At 43.2% G+C, this 25620-nt stretch overlaps 1 protein-coding gene across 1 annotated transcript in view; it reads right to left on the reverse strand.

Moving 5' to 3' along the window:
* Window positions 1-2967: 2967 nt before the first annotated feature.
* The window catches only part of ABCA13 (ATP binding cassette subfamily A member 13), a 410714-nt gene continuing 388061 nt past the window's right edge, over window positions 2968-25620 (reverse strand). The window contains exons 19-23 of the mRNA XM_040354439.1: window positions 19488-19594; window positions 14953-15068; window positions 10804-10965; window positions 6945-7083; window positions 2968-3047 (exon numbers count right to left, since the gene is read on the reverse strand). Coding sequence (XP_040210373.1) covers window positions 2968-3047; window positions 6945-7083; window positions 10804-10965; window positions 14953-15068; window positions 19488-19594 — 604 coding nt within the window. The remainder of the gene's footprint in view (window positions 3048-6944; window positions 7084-10803; window positions 10966-14952; window positions 15069-19487; window positions 19595-25620) is intronic.

Genomic DNA, 25620 nt, shown 5'->3' on the forward strand with positions numbered 1-25620 from the left:
CACTCCACGGTGCAGAGCCTTCGGGATGATTTTAATTTTCAATGGGCACCACATTCTCTCTTATTTAGGGGTCCAAATAACGTCTTCTATTGAGACGCTTTACAAAGCTAATTACCCCCTTTGTTTAAAAAACTGAAAGATGATCTTCGCCGATGGGCATATTATTCCTTATCATGGTTTGGCAGAATCAATTCTGTCAAAATGACGCTTTTACCCAGGCTACTCTATTATTTTCTAACTCTACCAGTGGCTGTCCCGAGAGGAGACTTGCAGTGTCTACAAGCCGAGGTCCTCCGCTTCATATGGGGTAATAGAAGATCTCGACTGAGCAAACAGACTTTATATGCCCTTAAACTAAAAGGGGGTCTGGGTCTTCCTAATTTGCAAAATTATTTTCAAGCTGCTCAGATTGCCCAACTTGCCTACACTACAGCGGCAGGATCCATGCCTCTTTGGGTCTCGATTGAGGCGCTTTCCTGTCACCCATTGGCCATAGGATCATTGATGTGGCTTCCCAGTCGATTACGCCCTCCTATATTATGCCCTTCTTTATCACATTCATTGGCGGTTTGGGACAGAGTGCGTCACCGGGCATCTTTAGCATCTCCACACACTCCTTTAGCTCCCATTTTTTGCAACCCGGGGTTCCCACCTGGGTTGGTGCCAAAATAATTTCATTGGTGGCTGAATAAGGGATTGCTTAGAATTGGTGATTACCTTAATGGTTATCAGATACATTGTTTCCAATATTTTAAGGACGAGTTGCAGGTACCTGATAGTGAAATATTTAGATTTAATCAAATTGTATCTTTCGTCAGATGTAAGCTTAATCTTATTACTGAACCACTTACACTTACAACATTTGAGTTGGTTTTCCAGGCAAAGGGGCTATTGAAGGGGCGGATATCTGCGGTCTATTCGTCCCTCGCTGAACCAAACTCAAAACTCCCCTATATGAAGCAGTGGGAAAAATACCTGAATATTGCTATTGATTTATCAGATTGGCAAGATATGGCTTATAATTTATCTAAAGTTTTCATCAATACCACATTAATTGAAGCCAACTATAAAACGCTGTTACGTTGGTATCTGGTACCGACTAGGGTGGCTAAAATGCATGCATCCGCTTCGCCTGGTGGCAGTGCCCTACGGTGACTAGGTTTTGGATTAGGATATTTAATTTGATACATTTAGTGATGGAGGTAAATATCCGTAGATCCCCCGAGATAGCCTTGTTTCATAGATTGCCTGATGAAGTGCCCAGGTCATCTATGAAATTAATCACGTATATATTGTTAGCGGCGAGAATAGCAATAGCCCGTCAGTGGAAACAATTGGGTATTCCTCTGGACTATGTTAAAAATAAAGTTAATTGGATTATGGTAAATGACAAACTCACACACATACTCCATAATAACTAAAAAAAAATTGATAAAATCTGGGACCCGTGGATCCATTATATTTCGGTTCCCCAATGAGCTCTGGTCTGACCCTCTTTTACTTTTATTTTAATTTTTTTATTTTATTTCCTCTTTATTTCCCTCTCTCTCTCCCCCTATTTATACTTGAATGTATTTGTTTTCAATTTATACTAGGTCGCTTTGGAACCTTGTTTGGCCTTAAAGTGGTTGTAAACCCACTTTTTTTTACTTTTACCTACAGGTAAGCCTATAATAAGGCTTACCTGTAGGTATAAAGAATATCTCCTAAACCTGCACGGTTTAGGAGATATTCCCCTCGCAATGCGCCGCTGATTGCAGCGGCGCATGCGCAGGGGGGATCCTCGGCTAAAAGGACCGACAGCCGCCGGACCTTGCCAAATTTAAATCTCCCGTGCGCACGCGCGGGAGTGACGTCATCGCCGCTCCAGCCAATCACAGCGCTGGAGCGGCGATACCTGGAAGACACGCCGGAGCAAGATTTCTCGCTCGGCGTGAACCAGGTAAGTTTTACACACCTCGTTCCGAGTTTAGTATTTCATAATGAGCTAATATGCGGTGCATATTAGCTCATTATGACTTTTGCCTTGCAGGAGGAAAAAATTTTTTTTTGATGCGGGTTTACAACCGCTTTAAGATTCTCAGGAATTGTATAAAGATTCCATGTTATGTCTTACTTGTTATTTTCCCTTGATCCTTACCCCACTTTTGTTTTATCTTGTGACTGTATTCAGATTCCTATAGGGTTTTTTTTTTTTTTTGCACAAGGTATTGATACTGTATGTTGAATAGAATTGCTTTTTGTTGGAAACTGTAAATGTTGGAAGATTGGCCTATGTATGCTGACTATTTTGTCCTTTCTTGGATTTCTTTTCTTTAATAAAAATATTGAAATAGAAAATTAGCACTTTCGATTTCTCCCATAGACTTTTACCGGGTGTTCCGCGGCTTTTCGAATTTGCCGCGAACACCTCAAATTGTTCGCTGTTCGCTGAACAGGCAATGTTCGATTTGAACATGAGTTTGACTCAAACTCGAAGCTCATCTCTATTTGAAGCGGGATGGAAACTATTAAAGACTAACAACTGTTTGCAATCGTATGGTTTTGCATATAGATCTGTCATGTTTGTAAGCATTGTGCAACACCAAATTGTGCAAAAAAGACACCATGAGGTTGATTTACTAAAACTAGAGAGTGTTAAATCTGGTGCATGTTTACATAGAAACCAATCAGCTTCCAGTTTTTTTTTTATCAAAGCTTAATTAAACAAGCTGAAGTTAGAGGCTGATTGTTTACCATGCACAGCTGCACCAGATTTTTCACTCTTCAGTTTTAGTATATCAACCCCAATGGTTTTACTATAAGCGATATTGTACCAAATCTGGGGACATCAAAGTTTTTAATGACAAATTAGCACACCACTCTTTTCAATGGCATCTGTTCAAGTCGCAGTGACTTTAAAAAGGTGCCTGCCCTACTTTGGTGCGACCTTTGATGCGACTTTGATCCATAGAATGTAAAGTTGATTCAAAATGGCACCAGAAGTCGTGCTCCAAAGTCACACTGGAAATCATGTGACTTTGGAGACACGCTAATTTGAAAGAAGCCTAAAGGAAAATTAATTATTCTGAAAATAATCAGTAACTTAAAAACTGTATAAGGAGCTCAACCTCCATCTCAGAGTAAAAGACCCATTCTTGTAACAATGGTTGCAAGCATTAATACACATAGGCGTGTGCAGGGGGTGTACCAGGTGTGCCTGGGCACACCCTAATCACTACTTGCCAAGCCAATTCCCCCTACTACCCAGACTTCCCTCCTTGATGGTCCCCCTGCACTGGGCACACTCACAGTCTGACGGCAGGAGACGAGCTTGGCGCTCATGAATGCTTCATACCGCAGAATATATGCAAATGTAAGTTTATCTGTATTTTTTTCATCAATAAATGTGTCACTTTTATGGAATTATGCTATGAGTCTCCCTTCTCTTGTCCATACCGCCATCTACTGAGTTACTATGTGTATACGGCCGGGAGGCAGAGCGGACCCAGGTTTACATAGAAGGGCTTATGAACTCGGCGTTCGTGGATTGACGCCCACGCTCCCTTTTACATAAGTGAATGCATCATTGTGTGACCCATCCCGGCCACATTGTGGATGTCTAACAGAGTCATGCTATGAACGTTTTCTCTCCATTTTTCTGCATGCCATACATCTGCTACGGAGATCATTTAGCAAATTAAAGGAGACAATCAAAGCACTGCAACTATCACCTCCATTTACATCTGTGACTATCCATGCTGTTTGTCTAACAGCAGTGAGGTGAGCTGCTTGCAGACACTGAGGTGTTTATCACTGAAGCAATTTCTTTCAAGCACTCGTACCTAGTTTGGTGGCAGGATTCACCACATATAGACTTTATTTCAGCAATCAGTTTCACTTTTGGTTTATGCTATATTGGACTTACAATTTATATTTTTTCGTTGATTTTGTGATTTAACATATTGTTTTTTGTTCACTTGTTACATTGTTATACACTGTGATATACTGACCTATGTCAGGTCCATATTTTATTCAGTATATTTTGCCTTTCGCTCTTATTTTTGTATATCCACTTGCTACCTCACTCCCTTCCCCCTCCTACTTTGTTACACAGCACAGATACCACTACTTATTTACTGCCCTGTAGTGCTGCTGGCTTCGCTCCTCTCCCCCCAGCTGCTGGAGGGTAGGGATGAGCTTTGAGTTTGAGTCAAACTCATGTTCGACTCGAACATTGCCTGTTCGCCGAACAACAAACAATTTGGGGTGTTTGCAGCAAATTCGAAAAGCCTCGGAACACCCTGTTAAAGTCTATGGGAGAAATCTAAAGTGCTAATTCTAAAGGCTAATATGCAAGTTATTGTCCTAAAAAGTGTTTAGGGACCTCGGTCCTGCCCCAGGGGACATGTATCAATGCAAAAAAAGTTTTAAAAATGGCTGTTCTTCGGGAGCAGTGAATTTAATAATGCTTAAAGTGAAACAATAAAAGTGAAATATTCTTTTAAATTTCGTACCTGGGGGGGGGGGGTGTAAAGTATGCCTGTGAAATAGCGCATGTTTCCCGTACTTAGAACCGTCTCTGCACAAAGTGTCATTTCTGAAGGAAAAAAGTTATTTAAAAATGACTCGCGACTATAATGAATTGTCGGCTCCCAAATTCAATTACCAGGCCCTTCAGGTCTGGTATGGATATTAAGGGGAACCCCACCGTCAATTTTAAAAAAAATTACGTGGGGTTCCCCCCAAATATCCATTCCAGACCCTTCAGGTCTGGTGTGGATTTTAAGGGGAACTCCAAATTAAAAAACAAAAATGGCTTGGAGTTCCCCCAAAAATCCACACCAGACCCCTTATCCGAGCATGTAACCTGGCCGGCTGCAGAAAAGAGGGGGGGACGAGAGAGCCCGTCACGTGACCCTGTCCCCCTCTGACACGTCACTTGTGTCAGAGGGGGTGGGGGTCACATGACAGGGGGCCCCGCCTCACCTATATAAGAAATGTCACTAGCTCCAGCCGCGTCATTCGCCGGGCTGTCTCCGGTGGAGACGGGCGTCTGGCGATGCTGCGCTCTGGATCCCGGACCTGGATGGATCTTCTCATCGCTGAACCCCACGGAGAGGAGATCACCCGTCGCTGGATACCGACAACGTTGGAGCAGGGATCGAGAGTGGATTACCACAGCTGGATTTTTTTTCTTTCTTTTTAATAAATGACTTTTTTTCACGGTGTGTGTGTTTTTTACAATTATTTACACTTCCTTTGTGAAATGGTAGGGGTACAATGTACCCCATTACCAATTCACATAGGGGGGGCAGGATCTGGGGGTCCCCTTTGTTAAAGGGGTCTTCCAGATTCTGATAACCCCCCCGCCCGCAGACCCCCATAACCACCGGCCAGGGTTGTGGGGATGAGGCCCTTGTTCCCATCAACATGGGGACATCCTCCCCATGTTGAGGGCATATTGCCTGGTACGGTTCAGGAGGGGGGGCGCTCTCTCGTCCTCCCTCTTTTCTGCGGCTGGCCAGGTTACATGCTCGGATGAGGGGTCTGGTGTGGATTTTTGGGGGAACTCCATGCCATTTTTTTTTATTTGGGGTGGAGTTCCCCTTAAAATCCACACCAGACCTAAAGGGTCTGGAATGGATATTTGGGGGGAACCCCATGTCATTTTTTTTTAAATTGACGGCGGGGTTCCCCTTAAGATCCATACCAGACCTGAAGGGCCTGGTAATTGAATTTGGGGGGACCCTCACGCTTTTTTAAATGAATCAATTCTCTCTGAATTGCCGGGAGCTGACAATTCATTATAGCCGCAAGTCATTTTTAAATGACTTTTTTTCCATCAGAAATTACACTTTGTGCAGAGACAATTCTAAGTATGGGAAACATGCGCTATTTCACAGGCATACCTTACACCCCCCTATGTATGAAATGTAAAGGAATAGTTCACTTTTATTGTTTCACTTTAAGCATTATAAAATTCACTGCTCCCGAAAAAACGGCTGTTTTTAAAACTTTTCTTTGCATTGATACATGTCCCCTGGGGCAGGACCCAGGTCCCCAAACACTTTTTAGGACAATAACTTGCATATTAGCCTTTAGAATTAGCACTTTAGATTTCAAATGTTCGAGTCCCATAGACTTTAATGGGGTTCTAAATTTCACACGAACATTTGGTGTGTACGCAGGTTCTGGTGTGAACCGAACAGGGGGGTGTTCGGCTCATCCCTACTGGAGGGGATGTTTCAGGATGGAGAGCAGGATAGGGGCTAGTAAATATATAATTTGCTAGCCCCTTCCTTTTCTAAATGAACACAGTTTACACACTTGATCACTGTGTACATTCATAACCAAAGCATAGTAAACTGTGTTTACTATGCTTCAGTGTGTAAATACACAGGAAGCCACACAGCACAGAGCAATTCCCATTCATTCACTGCCCCAGGAAGCCACACAGCACAGAGCAATTCCCATTCATTCACTGCCCCATGCAGGTGAGGCTGTTTGAGCTTTGGAGTGCACACCCTAATGCAATGGGCTATGCACACCTATGGTAATAGAAGTATATATACTTGTGACATCCCAACTCATCCACTGTGCTTCAGGGTCCGTTAATACCAATGAATCTAATTTGGACAAGATTTCCTTAATATAGTATGTTGAACATAATTTGAAAGAACCCTATCATTATACAACATGTAAATCCCAGAGGTTAGAGAATGTTAAAGCTCCCCAAATGATGGTATTTTCTTTGAAATTACACCTTTCTTCAGTGCCCCATCTGTAATAAACCATATTTTTTCTTGTATTGGAAGATATTAGCATACATTGTGTACTACACATACTAACATTGAAGAGTTCTGAAAATGCCAATACAGGCTTTCAGGCGTAATCCTACAACTGGGAATAGATTGTATGTGCTAATCAGGTTAAAAGAGAAGTCACCCACACATTTACTGTACTTGCAAGAAAATAATAATTTCCTTGCTTAACAAGGTGACCTTTATCAGAGGCCACAGGTGTCAGGCCAGTTATAGTTTCCACATCTTCTATGCAATCACAAACAAATGTTTTAGTCTTGGGGGAGGAGTCTTGTCCAGCCTGAGTTACAATGTGAAAGAACACATGCAGTGGTTTTAATATAGTAGGCCTTTGTTTAAAATAATAATGAGTTAAATCACACAGTGTTCAATACTTCTTGGTTGTTAAAAAAAGGTTTCTACTATAATCCTCCTTTCTGTTTTCCCGAAGTAGTCTTTTTTGAGGTCACACTCCCAAAGCTCACATGCGCATTTATTTTCATATTCTGGAGAATCCAGAAGTGCACACATGCAAGACAACAATCTCTGCTGTGCAGATATTGACTGATTTGCTACAAACACCCTTTCAAAATGAAATATACGTTTTGTTTTAATGCCGTTTTAGATCAGACTAGCTGTTTCATTAATCATTTAATTAATCTGCACTTTATCAATAAACACGCATTTTGAAATGTTGAGGTACACATTATTGCTTTGTTTTTACAAGTCTATGAAAATTATACAATGTGTGATTTCTTTCTTGACGTTGACATCACAATGGCACCTCTTAAACTTGAGTTTAATTGTTTTTAGGGAAGTAACATAGTTAAACAAAATAATTCATGAAAATATAGGCATTTGTGATTCATCCAGTGCAGTCAGAGGTAGGTGACAAGAAGCAATCCTGCATAAGTCACACTGACCAGGTCATGTTATCCGATTTGATAGTAGTCATAGATATAATATTAAATACTACTATCTGCATTCCTCTAAATTAATACTGCATATCAAAAATGGGAGAGAGTGAAACCAAACGGTTTCAGAAAGAATTAGTCAAAAAGGAATACAGATAAATTGGACTGCAATTTATTAATTATCCACATAAAAAACACATTAAATAACACAAGAGTGCCAGTATCTCCACAGCACTAGTAAAATTAGACGTTAGTCTAAACAGGACCGGTGGTCACCACAGCCATACACACAACTTACATACATACACCTAAAGGGATCAGTCAATGAGCTGGGGCATGATGAGGGATATTACATGACTGGATTAAGGATAATATAGCCACAGACAGAGCTGTGATGTTGAAATCAGTTCCAGTCAAATTCTATCACTAGTTCACAGAGATATATTCCATATAGGGATGAAGTAGATTAAGCTACAATTCAATGGTGGACGACAGCAGGTAAATCATTTGAAAGCACTGCTAGTTTGGCAGTGAGACATTTGATTAACATGTAATAGGATCTGTTTAAGCTAAGCAAAGATTGCTGTAGAGGCTGCAGTCAGCAAAGTATACCATAGGTCAGTACAGCTGAAAGGAAGATCACAGTATCACAGAAACTGCTTGTTGCTCAGTTCTTACCACCCATGGAGGATTTTCCGTTCTGTAGATAACAGAGTTCCCTCTGGTTACAAAGCCGGCATGTCTGCAAATTCCTCCAGCAGGAGGGTACGGAGTGCACCTTCAATTGAAGTCCTAGGCAGGGCTGGACTGGGACAGAAATTTGGCCCTGGACTTCATCCAGACTGGCCCACTTTGACAGGTCTCTCCCATGGCGGCCGGACAACTCCCGCACCCCCCGGCCACCCAAGCCCCCTCTCCCCCTTCACTAGCCACTAGCTATTCTATTTATTAGAGTAGAACACCTGGTACTGGTACTCTTATAGGCAGTGCCAGTGGGGAAGCTAGACATTTTTTCACCCGGGACAAAGAATCAGTTCGGTGCACCCCCTTATGGGACAAGATTAGGCAGAAGTGAGAAACTCCCAGGCCATAGCTGTTGAGTCAGCTGTCATGCTCCTCTGTCATCCACCCTGCTCCTCTGCTCCTCCCCCTGCTTCTTTGTTCCCCCCAGGTGAGTGCTGTGGGGAGGGAGAGGAGGTGAGCGCTGCGGGGAGGGAGAGACAGAGGAGCGGAGGGGGGAGGCGTTCCGCTGTCACTGAAGCCGGCCAATTGAGCCATCGGCCCACCGGGAAACTCCCTGTAGTCCCAATGGCCAGTCCATCCCTGGTCCTAGGCATACAGCAACCAGGGGATTAGGTTCCAGGGTAGAAGAAATCCTTTATGGAGAGGCCAGTAGATGGCAGTGTAAATAGGCAGTAAAGAATCAGCATGCAGTTTTAATTCCTTGCTGTGTATCTCAGGAGAATGTCCTTAAAGGGATGTATGCTGGAATATAAAAATTCTCAGGTTGGGAGAAAGAACCTCCAGTAAAAATATAGTTGGGTGGCTGGAATGATGGTCAGTCCTGCTTCATCGCTGATAAGCGTTATGCTTACATGTTTCGATCTTATCAGATCTTCATCGGAGCAGCTCCGATGAAGATCCGATAAGATCGAAATGGAATGAAACGGAATGATCGAAATACGAAACGGAATGAAACAAAAAAATTTATTGACGGCGCCCATATCTACCAGGGAGACAGCAAACTATTCAGTTGAGATGATCCTGGTGACAAATTATTCTATCAGTCCTTCTGATTATAGAATCCCCCTATTACCACCAACTTTCTAGGCCTACCTGCGCTACCCTCATCACCATGGGCGTCCGCTGAAATTTTTTCAGGGGTGGGCGCTTCGGCAGCGGCGATACACAATTGCATTTGACCCTTTCTTCAAACACTAACTGGGGTTAAAAGCACCCCGCTAGCGGCCGAATACTGCAGCTAAAATTATGGTAAAGCGTCGCTTTTTAGCGGCGCTTTACCGATAATGCGGCCAGCTGGCAGTGTGAAATAGCTCTTCAGATAATTCAGCTTCACTCCATGCCCATATAAATATAGCCTAGAGAATGTACAGACACCCCTTCAGCACAGATGGACCCCCCCCCCTTCAGCACAGACCCCTCCATTCAGCACAGATGGACCCCCCCCTTCAGCACAGACCGCTCCATTCAGCACAGATGGACCCCTATTCAGCACAGACCCCTCCATTCAGCACAGATGGACCCCCCCTTCAGCACAGACCCCTCCATTCAGCACAGATGGACCCCCCATTCCGCATAGACCCCTCCATTCAGCACAGACCCCCCTTCAGCACAGATGGACCCCCCCTTCAGTACAGAATATAAATAAAGTGGAGAAAATCGAGGCTATTGATAACAATCATGTGTATTAAGTCAGTGGTTCAATCCCTAATGCATATACAGAAAATATTCCAATCATAGAGGATTGAAAAACAAGAGGGACTACTAGGAACACACTGACTATGAAGTTAATCAAAAATATAAATATTCAGCACAGATGCACCCCCCTTCAGCACAGATGGACCCCCCTTCAGTACAGACCCCCCTTCAGCACAGATGCCCCCCCTTCAGTACAGACCCCCCTTCAGCACAGACAGAACCCCCCTCCCCCATCCCATTCAGTACTGCAGATCGGCCATCAGCATGGCACAGGCAGCAGGTTCCCTCCCCCTGTGTACACAAACACTGGAGGGGGAGGCGGCTTCACTCTGCTCACTGTGCCTGTGTGACATTCGGCCCGGGACTGCTCAGACAGCCCACGGCCGCGAGACTCTTCAACACCTTCTCGATTTTTTAGGGGGTGTCAATTGCCCCCCTTGCCCTATGGAGCAAACGCCCATGCTCATCACCCCTACTGGATGGCTGCTCCCCCGGTTGCTAGGGGTAGCAGTGACATCTAGGGCTGCCACCTCTGAGCTTGCCATCCCCCTTCTTCACCCAACTTGGCAAATCTGTTAGGGCGCTCAAACCCAGGCCTGGCCTTCATTTTCTGTGAGCCCCTATCACTCTCTCTGACTACATAAACCCATCTGATAATCCTGACTTACCCATCCACCCTCCACATCAACTCTACTAACCACCTGCTCAGTGAGCAGAGGATCCCCTTTAAAGTTGTCAGTTCTGCCCAGTGTTGAAACTTGCTCCTCCAGATCTCCAATGTGAACTTCCAGAAGGACACCTCGCTCACATCTGTCACAGTTGTATCCATCCTGGAGTGATTTAAAGAGTATTTAACCACTTAAGGACCGCCTCCTGCACATATACGTTGGCAGAATGGCAGGGCTGGGCACATGCACGTACAGGTACATACTGTGCTATTGTCCAGCCGTGGGTCACGGGCGCACGCCTGCGACCCGGTCCGAAGCTCCGGGACTGCGGACCCGATCACCGCTGGAGTCCTCGCGATCGGTCCCCAGAGCTGAAGAATGGGGAGAGCCGTGTGTAAACACGGCTTCCCCGTTCTTCACTGTGGCGGTGTCATCGATCGTGTGATCCCTTTTATAGGGATACATAATCTATGACGTCACACCTACAGCCACACCCCCCTACAGTTGTAAACACACAAGGTCACACATAACCCCATCAGCGCCCCCTGTGGTTAACTCCCAAACTGCAACTGTCATTTTCACAATAAACATGTGAATAAAAATGCAATAAAACTATCCCCTATTTTGTAAACGCTATAAATTCTGCGCAAACCAACCGATAAACGCTTATTGCGATTTTTTTTTACCAAAAATAGGTAGAAGAATACGTATCTGCCTAAACTGAGGGAAAAAAAGTTTTTTTATATATTTTTGGGGGATATTTATTATAGCAAAAAGTAAAAAAGATTGCATTTTTTTTTAAATTGTCGCTCTATTTTTGTTTATAGCGCAAAAAAATAAAAACCGCAGAGGTGATCAAATACCACCAAAAGAAAGCTCCATTTGTGGGAAAAAAAGGACGCCAATTTTGTTTGGGAGCCACGTCGCACGACCGCGCAATTGTCTGTTAAAGCGATGCAGTGCCGAATCGCAAAACCTGGCCGGGTCCTTTAGCTGCATTTTGGTCCGGGTCTTAAAGCGGAGTTCCGGCCACAATTTCACTTTTTAAATATAAATAAACCTGTAATACACAAGCTTAATGTATTCATGTAAAGTTAGTCTGTAAACTAAGGTCCGTTTTGTTAGGTTGTTACAGCATTTAGACACTTTATAAAATAGAAATTGACTGGGGCCATCTTAAGTGTGGGCATCATGAAGCCAGACTGTATGACTTCCTGGATTTCAGCCTTGCAGATCTCGCACATGCTCAGTGCTGCACAAGCAGTGTCAGATCAGGTTTCAGCACCTGTGCTGTCCAAGTCACATGATTCTTTGAGACTGGGGAGTGCACAGACTCCTGGAAAGTTACACCCACTACATTCCCAGGAGTCTGTGCGGTGCATTAAGCACCTAGGTGCAGGAAGTGGGAAGATTAACTATTCTGCCTAGCAACAACACTTTGAAGGCATCTAAAAAAAAAAAAAATTTCGTAAATAACTAATGACATTTTTTTAAAACTACTGATGTAATGTTATATTTATGGGTGGAACTCCACTTTAAGTGGTTAATGTACTGAAAAATATAACAAAAACAAACGTACTTGTTCATCTGATGTTGAACTTGATCCATTGTTGAGTTACAGAGACAATTCCCTTTATTGGTTACATTTTGAAGAATATTTGTGAAATTTGTTAGGAGTATGTTAACTATTTGTTGACTTGTTAATGTGAAACTTGTACAGTCAATAGACTCTGTCAAAGGGTTTTGCACATCCTAAAATGAAAAAAAAAAAAGCATAAAATTATCATGATAGAATTTTTTGTTGAAAATATTTCTAAGATGCTCATAAATGTTAGATGACAAATGTCTGATCCGGATAGTTTGAGTTGACAACTACTTTACAAGAAACTAAAGTATTTTTTTTGGGGGGGGGGTTGCACAGCATCAGATGTCAAATGATAAAGAATTATGAGAATTTATGTAAAAAGGTTTTGGTAAAAAATGCGAAGTTTCAATTGTTGGAATAGGTGTTCAAATAGTAAATAGGGAAGGTAGTGCTGCGCTAGTGGGTGGTGGATAGGTAAGTGTATGGACAGGTGGGGGAAGGGAATAAGATTGGTATAGCTGAAAATGAGAGCAGTATAACCAAAAATAGCATAAACAAAGAATAATCAGTGAACAATACTGGTGCAAATCATATAACTCCACACATTTCTCTTTGTGTGATAAATACACTAAAAAAAGAAGTAATGAATAGTGCAAAAAATTATATATAACACAACACCTAAATAACTGTGATGGGTAACAATATTAAACAGGTGATAAACGGTCCTTGAACAAGGCTTAAGCTGTGTCAGCAAAAATATATATATATATATAAATATATACAAATATATAAATAATCATTTGAAAGTCCAAAAAAAGAAAAAAGTGCTGGTGTAGGTCCGCAGTGTGAGGTTATAAGTGGGTAGATATCCAGTGATCCTTTTAAGATGAATAAGGATGTCCCCTTACCTTACTGCTCTTCCTTTTTTTTTTTTTTTCTTTTTTTTTTTTCTTTTTTTGTGTATTTATCACACAAAGAGAAATGTGTGGAGTTATATGATTTGCACCAGTATTGTTCACTGATTATTCTTTGTTTATGCTATTTTTGGTTATACTGCTCTCATTTTCAGCTATACCAATCTTATTCCCTTCCCCCACCTGTCCATACACTTACCTATCCACCACCCACTAGCGCAGCACTACCTTCCCTATTTACAATTACGTATGGTTTGATACACCTTCCAGTGCCGCAGCTGTACCCTCACCCCTCCCCCCCCTCCCTCCTTATTTTCTCCCCTGATAAGCGCGGTAATATTCACCTTTTTCAGGTGTTCAAATAGACATCCATTGTCATAGATAGAATTTTGTGGCGATTTTTTTCTGGGATATTTGTAGCCCAAGGCTAAGGAATGTTTGTGAGGACAGTATCAGGTAGGTTAGTTGGTTAGATAAAACACACCAAAAATATATTTTTTTTATACAAACTGTGTACTACCTCTACATTTTTCGCGTTGCTATTTGTACACATTTTTTTAATTAGCTTTAAAAATTTGCAAATTGAAAATAAAGAAATAAAACAGAAAACCAAAGGGAAATGCACAGTTTTAAACTTCTTTTTTTAGCTATTCTTTGGTTTATTTATTTATATATATTCTTGGATTCCTTCTCTTGTTCTAGTGTATTTTGTTGTTTAAGGGTTTTTAGATAAACCTGTACTCATTATGTAAAGGACAAAAGTAACTGTTTTCATCCTTTTCTACTATTGTTTATAAAACTGAAATTAAAGGTAAAAATACACCAATAACATGAAGAAAAAAAATCAAGAAAAGAAATTAGGTATCCTTGCCATTTTTCATGACACGCAATTACTAACTTCTGCTTCTGAATTTTCGGAAGTATCCTGCCAGCTATGCTTTGAATAAGGCCAACTCAAGAACTGTCTATGGTTAATGTACACATACTGTATCTATATTTAATACAAATAAACCTATGGAAAAGCAAGCATATAAAAATGTGAAAGTAACATCAAAATACAAAAACAGTATTGTTTCCCTTTAAACCATCCATCCAAAATAATCTCATGTGTTTTACAAATAAAAAAGACCTAATTCACAATATGTAATGACCACAGAGACTGATTAAGGCCTTGTACACACGATAGGTTAACCAGAGGACAACAGTCTGAAGGACCGTTTTCATCGGTCCAAACCGATCGTGTGTGGGCCCCATAGGTTAAAAAAAAAAGGCAACTTGCTTTAAATTTAACCTATGGATTCCTAACCGATGGGAAAAAAACGATCGTTAGTAGGCACAACCATCGGTTAAAAATCCATGCATGCTCAGAATCAAGTCGACGCATGCTTGGAAGCATTGAACATCGTTTTTTTTCAGCACGTCGTTGTGTTTTACGTCACCGCGTTCTGACAAGATCGTTTTTTTAACGGATGGTGTGTAGGCACGACGGACCATCAGTCAGCTTCATCGGTTAACCTAGGACAACGGTCCATCAGATCGTTCTCATCGGATGGACTGATCGTGTGTACGAGGCTTAAATGTGCATTGAAGATGGTTGGCTAAATAGAAAAGATGGCAAAATGTAGCTTAACAGATAGATAAAAAGCATACCTTAAGCCTATCAATTAATAGGTTCATGCTTTTAATAAGAGCTATCAGTATTCCAGTAGAACTGTTACTACATTGAGAAAGAATGCACATGTGTTCAGAGAAATATTGTGGATTACCTGTAATAAGGAAAAAGGGAAACGTTAATATATTATGGAATCAAGACATTAAACTCCCTAACTTGAAACTTTTATTTAAATATTAGTGCACAACAGAAAATTCAAGATGGCAAAAATAAATAACTGCAATACAATATATACATTTAGAGACAGTTTCGAAATGACCCTGTTGCTATGCTAGAAACATAATACCTGTAAAAGAAGAATGTAAACACTGTCGAACACTGCTTCACCCAGTAGAAATACTCATGTGAAGTCTGCAGTAAACTGATACTGCCAGGTGTGTCAGTCTCCCAGAACCCCAACAGATCTCCCTAGTGGAGGTCAGCAAGAGTAACCAAAAAGCCCTGCCTCTGGTATGACATGCACCCGGTCTGGCCAATCAGCGGGTGTTTAATGTGGGTGTCACTGCGTCAGTCGCTCCCTCCCCCTGGCCAAGTACGCCCCATGTATGTTGCTAGCGCAAGTGCCACACTACAGGCCACCGCGCCGGGGGCTTAATTTATGAGGGAGCCGGAAGGCGGCCACGGGAGCCGATTAAATAAAAGGACGGATCGGGGGTCTTTTTTTTGTGCGGGGGGCGGCTTTGGTGCCCGTGCCGCCCCCCGCAAAGTTCCGCCCTAGGCCTAGGTCGACAAGATACATCCCTGGGTCAATGCCTGCAGCGTGTTCCTTCTTGTGTTCCTGTTATGATACAGCCTGGCTGACTTCTCTTCCGTGATCTGTCCCTGATTTTTCTCCTCACTTTGCTGACTCCTGGCTTCCTGATTCCCGCTTGTCTGATTACCTGCTCTGGCTTCTATTCTTGAACTGTGTTGATTTGCTATTTCATCAAGGTGTGATTTTAGCTGCATTTTCTGTCTCCCTCTGATTTATGCGTCCTGACAATAATTCACCTCTGTCAAGCTGTGGCAAACAGAAATGTTGCCCTTACACACAAAAGCATGCGTGTTGTTATTCGACCATCCCATCCCCTCTCTTTGTCTATTCTCAGAACACCTTGCATTCTGTGAACCATTCACAAAATATAGTACAAGGCACATGTGGATAAACAACACTAATTCTTCTGTGTATGAGAGCCATAGTAGGCTGAAAATACAGCTATAGCTGTACAATACAGCAAGAATGAAAGTATAAATCTTAAACTTACAGAGCAGATGTCCATATGTGGCATAAATCTCATTAGAGCTAACTTTTTTTTACACATCAAAAATGACAAAAACCAACTTGCCTGAAGTTCCAATTTCAGGAGTGCATAGCACACGTAGTGCATGGGCCATAGGGATGAGCTTCGAGTTCGAGTCGAACCCATGTTCGACTCGAACATTGCCTGTTCGCCGAACAGCGAACAATTTGGGATGTTCGTGGCAAATTCGAAAAGCCACGGAACACCCTGTAAAAGTCTATGGGAGAAATCTAAAGAGCTAATTTTAAAGGCTTATATGCAAGTTATAAAAACGCAGTTTTTTCGGGAGCAGTGATTTTAATAATGCTTAAAGTGAAATAAAAAAAGTGAAATATTCCTTTAAATTTCATACCTAGGGGGTATGTATAGTATGCCTGTTAGGTCGGCAGGTCGGCTCGGCTGTGCGAAATCACGTAATATAACGTGATTTCGCATTTCAGCCACTAGGGACAATGTATGAACAGGATCTGTCATTTCCCTTTTCCTGCGGCCTGCCAGGTTGCGTGCTCAGATAAAGGGTCTGGTATGGATTCTTGGGGGGAACTTCATGCCATTTTTTTTCAAATTTGGTGTAAAGTTCCCCTTAAAATCCATACCAGACCTGAAGGGTCTGGTATGGATATTTGGGGGGGAACCCCATGTAATTTTTTTTTATTTGACGCAGGGTTCCCCTTAATATCCATACCAGACCTGAAGAGTCTGGTAAATGAATTTGGGGGGAACCCCACACTTTTTTTTTTAATCAATGACTTTTCTCTGTGTTGCTGGAAGCCGACAATTCATTATAGCCACGAGTGGTTTTAACTGCTTGCCGACCAGCCGCTGCAGTTTTACGGCGGCAGGTTGGCTCTGCTGGACGAGAGCACGTAGCTATACGTCACCTCGCCCAGCAGCCAATAGGGGCGTGTGCGCCCGGCGGTCCCGGGCTCCCGTGCGGCCCCTGACTCCCGTGCCCGGCGGTCGCGATCGCCGCCGGCCACCCGCGATTGCTCGTTACAGAGCGAGGACCGGGAGCTGTGTGTGTAAACACACAGCTCCCGGTCCTGTCAGGGGAGAAATGCCTTACCGTCTATTCATACAATGTATGAACAACGATCAGTCATTTGCCCAAGTGAGGCCACCCACCTACAGTTAGAACACACCCAGGGAACATACTTAACCCCTTCCCTGGCAGTGGCATTTTTATAGTAATCAATGCATTTTTATAGCACTGATCGCTATAAAAATGCAAATGGTCACAAAAATGTGTCAAAAGTGTCCGAAGTGTCCGCCATAATGTCGCAGTACCGAAAACAAATCGCTGATCGCCGCCATTACTAGTAAAAAAAAATATTCATAAAAATGCCATAAAACTACCCTCTATTTTGTAAACACTATAACTTTTGCGCAAACCAATGAATAAACGCTTATTGCGATTTTTTTTATGAAAAATATGTAGAATACGTATCAGCCTAAACTGAGGGAAAAAAGTGTTTTTTTTATATATTTTTGAGGGATATTTATGGAAAGAAGTAAAAAATATTTATTTTTTTCAAAATTGACGCTCTATTTTTGTTTATAGCGCAAAAACTAAAAACCGCAGAGGTGATCAAATACCACCAAAAGAAAGCTCTATTTGTGAGAAAAAAGGACGCCAATTTTGTTTGGGAGCAACGTCGCACGACCGCGCAATTGTCAGTTAAAGCAACGCAGTGCCGAATCGCAAAAAGTGCTCTGGTCTTTGACCAGCAATATGGTCCGGGCTTAAGTGGTTAAATTACTTTTTTTCCTTCAGAAATTTCATTTTGTGCAGGGACAGTTCTAAGCACGCGATACAAGCGCTACTTTACAGGCATACTATACATACCCCTAGGTACAAAATTTAAAGGAATATTTCACTTTTATTGTTTCTTTCACGTACCTGGTAGTAGAGCCCAACGTGCAGGGAGCAGCCTCTCATAAGCCTCTGACTCAGGAGCCCCTGGTAGAGTAGACAGGGGTCAAAGAGTGCAAAGGGACACAAGTGGCTGGCTGGTAAGCTGGAGTAGAGGGCTGGATGTGGCTACTGGGAGTTTCCCCGGGGTCCAAGCAGTATACAGACAGCAAGCCAGGAGCTGAAGACAGTGGCATGGCACTCGTGAAGCAGGAGACAGGCAGGGTGAAGCAGACCGGGTCAAACACAGGTGGGCAGATCAGGTACCAAGGCAGAATCAAAAAGAGAAGTCTAGGCCGGGTCAGTTCATCAGGCAGGCAGAGATCAGAGTTCAAGGGAGAGCAGGAACGAGGTCGGTAATAGCCAGGATTAGAGACAGGCAGTGAGCAGGAGTAGTCAAGGGAAGACGGATCAGGTAACCAGAAAGTAATCAGAATATACAGGTAGCAGGGATTACTCAGAAACACGCTGTAGATTGGACAACAAGGTAGTGGAGAACCTGGCTTCTTTAAATAGGCTGTTTGTTGCCAAGTGCTGTCACCGCGCATGAACCCGTGCACCAACGCGCGCACGTGACACTTGCGCGCCACCACGCACGTGCCGGACTGGGATTCCTCTGGCACTGTTGTTGGTGGGCAAGTTGCTGAGATGCCTTTCTTGACAGTTTCACTTTATTAAAATCACTGCTCCCGAAAAAACTGCAGTTTTTAAAACTTTTTTTGCATTGATACATGTCCCCTGGGGCAGGACCCAGGTCCCCAAACACTTTTAATGACAATAACTTGCATATAAGCCTTTAAAATTAGCACTTTAGATTTTTCATGTTCGAGTCCCATAAACTGTAACGGTATTCAGATGTTTGAACTAATTAATTGCCTGTTCACATGTTCTGATGCGAACCGAACTGGGGGGTGTTCGGCTCATCCCTAGTAACAAGCAATAATATACATGGTTGAGGTTAAACAAACATAAGTTGATCTGTATCATACTAGAATACTAGAACTGTATCAGAAAGGATATTTCGTAAGTCATAAACACCAGTCCAGTTTTCACCGGGTTTTCAATATTTTATTAATTGTCTATGAGAAAAAGTTTTAGAAGGAGGGGAAGAAGATAGAGAAGGAGAAGGGGGGGATAATGTGTATGATTTGCATTTAGAACATTGAACTAAAGTCTTAAATACATGTATATCTTTTTTAATGAGAAAATATTTCTTTGAAACAGTCAATTTGCATGAGCACATTATTAAATATTTTATAGCATTTAATGTATAAATAATAACAAGCACCAAACCATAAAATAAATAGTTTTGTAGACAAACCTGGCAAAAATGATAGTATGTTTCTAATATTGTCCTGAAACTGATGCAGCACTGCAAAATCTTCAAACCCCAGTTTTTCATAGAGCAACAAACAGATACCTGACAAACTGAAAAAAAATGTACAGTATAACTGGAAATAATATTAACAAACCCCATATTCCTCGGTCCTGTAAAATGTTACATTTACTTCTATTGGTATCTAAAATCACTCAACATGTCTAAAAACTGTGAAACTATTGTGGTTCCAAATAGTGATGAGCCAAGTTGCCTAACGTCATTTAAAATGATAGTGTGTGGGCAAAACGTTGTTTTATGTCTTCAAAAAAACGACAAAAAAAAAATTCGAACATGCTTGAATTTTTTATGTCGTTTTTCAAAACGTCGTTTTTTGTGTCATAAAAAATGACCGTGTGTGGGCAAAACAACGTTTTTCAACCCGCGCATGCTCAGAAGCAAGTTAGGACGCGAGTTTGAATGGAACAGAGTGCCGTCGTACGTGCTGAACGTAACCGCGCTTTGCTAGAGCTTTTGGAAAAAACGATGGTGTGTATGCTTCGTCGTTTTTGAAAATGAAGTTTGAAAAACGTTGTTTTTTTTTCATGCTAAAAAACAACGTTTTTTTTTCCATCACAAAAAATGACCGTCTGTACGCGGCATTAGGTTCAGTTTTGGCAGGGTTTGGTAAATTTCAAAAGTTTGGATGCTAAACTTGAGCCCCATTGAAATCAACAGGTGCCAAATCTGTCATATCAAAAATGCCAATTCTCTCAGTTAATAGGTAAAGGGGTGTCAAAAGCATTGCATGAGGAGTGGTCACTAAACTTGGGAATCGTGGAACCATTGTTAATTTAAAAAATCCCATTTAGCCTAGAGCAGTCTTTTTTTTTTTTAAAGCATTTACATTTTAAAAGAAAATATGGTTTTAAATGCACACTGACCCCTTAAAAAGGTCCACCAAAATATTTTGGGAGCTGTAGGAGGGGTCTGTGTGCCTTTTTTTTTATAAGAAGTCAGCAATGAAATGTCATTTACAGCAATTTAACTGTATTATTTGTTTTTCTTTGTAACTATAACATTTGCTGTAACACATCTAAATTGCATAGATCCCCCCACCACAAAATGTATACTTGAACCCTAATCTTAGTATGCAGGAGCTCAATTTTTAATATGCTACTGTAAAGAGGTGGGTCAGAGTTTCTGTAGGACCAGGGTTGTCAACCTCTCAACTATTTTTACTGAGAAAATGTACAAAATGTTACTGAAGGTGCACTGTGACATGCATACGTTAAAGTCACCCCCAATGACCATAAAGGGTTGGGAGAAGGGTTGAAGTTTCTCAAAAAAATTCTCTAGAAACCCAATCTGTCCCGAATTGGGCGCATATACACACTCTGCGACAACTACGTAATTTTCCATGGAAGTTTTGCCATGGATCCCCCTCCGGCATGCCACAGTCCAGGTGTTAGTCCCCTTGAAACAACTTTTCCATCACTATTGTGGCCAGAAAGAGTCCCTGTGGGTTTTAAAATTTGCCTGCCCATTGAAGTCTATGGTGAAAATTTTAGGTTTGCGACATCACTACATATACATTAGCAAGGGTAAATTAAGTATTATTGTGATCACAGTTCAGGAGAACATATCGGACTTGTGGGTCTAGATAGGAGGATTTAACACATACGGCAGAGGAGAGACTCAATAGTATGGCCACTCAAGCCTTCCCAGAGGAGTCGGAGGCTATAAATGCGTGGGAAAGTGCTTGGAAGCAAACCTAAATGAGCCCTCTGCCGTAAAATGTGTCTCCTGAACTATGATCACTTCTGCCCTAAATGATCTAAACACCTTCAATGCCAGTCAACGTTTATGAATAGAGCCCAGACCCTTAACATTACATGAAAATATACTGACAGCCATATCTAAGCCATATGAGCAGAGCACAAATTACATTCATAAAACAAGAAAAATGTATATATCATGATTAGGGTTGAGCGAACCCGAACTGTAAAGTTCGGGTTCGGTACGGACTTTGGGTTTTTCCCGAACCCGGATAATTGGAAAAAGTCCGGGTTCGGAGTTTGGGTAAGTTTTGGCGCGCTGCACGGCAGCCAATCGCCATTCGTGTTACTACTGTGACTGGGAACTGATCACAGCCATGCCTACTTATGGCATGGCTGTGATTGGCCAGTGCAGCATGTGACCCATCATGTGACCAGTCTCTATATTAGATAGAGGCACACAGCACAGATCGTCACTCTGCTTCACTCATGATAGGGAAAGGCTGCTGGAATCTGCTGCTTAGGGAAAGTCTTGGGTGTATCTGGCTCGTTGTCTGGCTCGTTGTCACTGTGCTTCACTTATGTGAGGGAAAGGCTGCTGAATCTGCTCAGGGACAGTGTTAGGTCTATGCTGCTATGCTGCTCCAGAAATATCAAGAAGCACACTTAATTTCTTTGATATCTGCATCATCTTATGGCATCTGGCTCGTTGTCACTGCTTCACTTATGTGAGGGAAAGGCTGCTGAATCTGCTCAGGGACAGTGTTAGGTCTATGCTGCTCCAGAAATATCAAGAAGCACACTTTATTTCTTTGATATCTGCATCATCTTATGGCATCTGGCTCGTTGTCACTGCTTCACTTATGTGAGGGAAAGGCTGCTGAATCTGCTCAGGGACAGTGTTAGGTCTATGCTGCTCCAGAAATATCAAGAAGCACACTTTATTTTTTTGATATCTGCATCATCTTATGGCATCTGGCTCGTTGTCACTGCTTCACTTATGTGAGGGAAAGGCTGCTGAATCTGCTTAGGGACAGTTTTAGGTGTATGCTGCTCCAGAAATATCAACAAGCACTCTATTCCTGTGACATCTGCTGTGCTTCATATAGTAATTTTGTTCAGCTATAGGGGCAGTTTGCAATCTATAGGTGACTCTGAATATTTCAACAGCACTGCACCTGCCACACCACCTGTGCACCTGTGATATACTGTGTTTTTGTCAAGTACATAGTCAGGGACAGGTTCCTGAAATATTTTTCCTATAGGGGCAGTCAGCACTCTATAGGTGACTGAGTATTTCAACAGCACTACACCTGCCACACCACCTGTGCACCTGTGATATACTGTGTTTCTGTCAAGTACATAGTCAGGGACAGGTTCCTGAAATATTTTTCCTATAGGGGCAGTCAGCAATCTATAGGTGACTCTGTATATTTCAACAGAACTGCACCTGTCCCCTGTGATATACTGTCTGTGCAGTACATTGTTTAGGGATTGGTTCCTGCTTCTTGCTATAGGTGGAGAAATATATAGGTGAATCTCTGCCTATTTCACCAGCTTACACTTTTTTGTATTTAAAATTTCTCAAAATTAGGGCAAGACCCTAAATTTGAGAAATATATAGGTGAATCTCTGCCCATTTCACCAGCACTCCACCTGTCCCCTGTGATATACTGTCTGTGCAGTACATTGTTTAGTGCTGGCTTCCTGCTTATTGCTATAGGTAGAGAAATATATAGGTGAATCTCTGCCTATTTCACCAGCTTACACTATTTTTGTATTTCAAATTTCTCAAAATTAGGGCAAGACCCTAAATTTGAGAAATATATAGGTGAATCTCTGCCCATTTCACCAGCACTCCACCTGTCCCCTGTGATATACTGTCTGTGCAGTACATTGTTTAGTGCTGGCTTCCTGCTTATTGCTATAGGTAGAGAAATATATAGGTGAATCGCTGCCTATTTCACCAGCTTACACTATTTTTGTATTTAAAATTTCTCAAAATTAGGGCAAGACCCTAAATTTGAGAAATATGAGGAAAACGTCAAAAAAGGGACGTGGCCGCGGTCGTGGTGCTGCTGGTGGAGCTCCTGTTACAGGGAGAGGACGTGGTCGATCTGTGCCAGCTACAAGCACAAGTGAAACACCTTTCTCAGGTGCGAGTAGCCAACAGAGCCTGCAGCGGTATTTGGTCGGGCCTAATCCAGCTCTACGAATGTTGAGGCCAGGAGCAGAACAGGCGGTAGTAGATTGTGTTGCTGACAGTGCCTCCAGTTCCTTCACATTGTTTTCCAACCAGTCTTGTGCTGAAAGCTCAGAGTTGGCGACTGCAGCCGATGTCCACCATCAGTCTTTCACCTCACCCCCTTGCAAATCAGCCAAGCAGTCTGAGCCCCAAAGCATGCAGCAGTCTCTTCTTCTTTTTGATGAGTCTGTTAGCATGTGTTCCCAGGGCCATCCACCTAGCCCAGCCCCAGAAGGGGAAGAGATTGAGTGCACCGATGCCCAACCACTTATATTTCAGGATGAGTTCATGGGGGGACCATCACAGCACGTCTTGCATGATGATGATGAAACACAGTTGCCAACTGCTGGTGCTTTTGCAATTGTGCAGACCGACAAGGAGGGCAGTGGTGAAGACTGGGTGGAAGATGATGTGGAGGACGATGAGGTCCTCGACCCGACATGGAATCAACCTCTTGCAGGTGACCCATGTAGTTCGGAGGAAGAGGCGGTGGTCGCACAGAGCCACCAGCACAGCAGAAGAGGGAGCAGGGTGCCAAAGCAGAGCGTCTGTCCCCTAGACAGTACGCCTGCTACTGCCCAACGCAGCAAGGGACCGAGCACACCAAAGCCAGGTCCAAGGAGTTCCCTAGCGTGGCAGTTCTTCACACAATGTGCTGATGACAAGACACGTGTGGTTTGCACGTTGTGCAATCAGAGCCTGAAGCGAGGCATAAACGTTCTCAACCTGAGCACAACCTGCATGACCAGGCATCTAAGTGCAAAGCACGAGCTGCAGTGGAGTAGACACCTCAAAAACCAAGAAAGGTCTCTGGCTCATCCTGCTTCCTCTTCTGCATCAGTCTCGGGCCTCTCTGCCTCTTCATCCACCTCCGTAGTGACCATGCCACCTGCCACCTGCCACCCCTCAATTAGAGGACCGGCAAGCAACACTACCACCTGGGTCACCAAACATCTCCACAATGTCCCATGGAAGCATTCAGCTCTCCATCTCCCAAACACTGGAGCGTAAGAGGAAGTACCCCTCTACCCACCCGCGATCCCTGGCCCTGAATGCCAGCATTTCAAAATTACTGGCCTTTGAAATGCTGTCATTCCGTCTGGTGGAGACGCAGAGTTTTAAAAGCCTGATGGCATTGGCTGTCCCACAGTACGTCATGCCCAGCCGCCACTACTTTTCCAGTCGAGCCATCCCTTCCCTGCACAACCAAGTGGGGGACAAAATCAGGTGTGCACTGCGCAACACCATCTGTGCCAAGGTCCACCTAACTACGGATACGTGGACCAGTAAGCACGGTCAGGGACGTTATATCTCCCTAACAGCGCACTGGGTAAATGTAGTGGCGGCTGGGCCTGAGGCGGATAGCAGTTTGGCGCATGTCCTTCCACCACCGAGGATTGCAGGGCGCTTCAGTTTTTACTCCTGTTCCTAACTCCTTCTGCTCCGCTTCCTCATCCTCTACCGCCTCCTCATCCAGTCAGCGTAACAAATTCACCACCAACTTCAGCACAGCCATGGGTAAACGCCAGCAGGCAGTTTTAAAACTTTCCTGTTTGGGGGAAAAAACACACACAGCGCAGGAGTTGTGGAGGGACATGGAACAACAGACCGATGAGTGGTTGGCGTCAGTGAGCTTCAAGCCGGGCCTGGTGGTGTGCGATAACGGGCGAAATCTCGTAGCAGCTCTGGGCCTAGCCGGTTTGACGCACATCCCTTGCCTGGCGCATGTGCTGAATTTGGTGGTGCAGAGTTTCCTGAGAACTTACCCCGATATACCACAGCTGCTGCAGAAAGTGCGGGCCGTCTGTGCGCACTTTCGGCGTTCTCACCCTGCTGCTGCTCGCCTGGCAGCGCTGCAGCGTAACTTCGGCCTTACCGCTCACCGCCTCATATGTGATGTGCCCACAAGGTGGAACTCCACCTTGCACATGCTGGCCAGACTGTGCGAGCAGCAGCAGGCGATAGTGGAGTTCCAGATGCAGCACGCACGCGTGAGTCGCTCTGCGGAACAGAACCACTTTACCACCAATAACTGGGCCTCCATGCGAGACCTGTGTGCCTTGTTGCACTGTTTTGAGTACTCCACCAACATGGCCAGTGCCAATGACGCCGCTCT

This window comes from Rana temporaria, chromosome 5 (genome assembly GCF_905171775.1).
Source record: "Rana temporaria chromosome 5, aRanTem1.1, whole genome shotgun sequence".
Taxonomy (NCBI): Eukaryota; Metazoa; Chordata; class Amphibia; order Anura; family Ranidae; genus Rana; species Rana temporaria.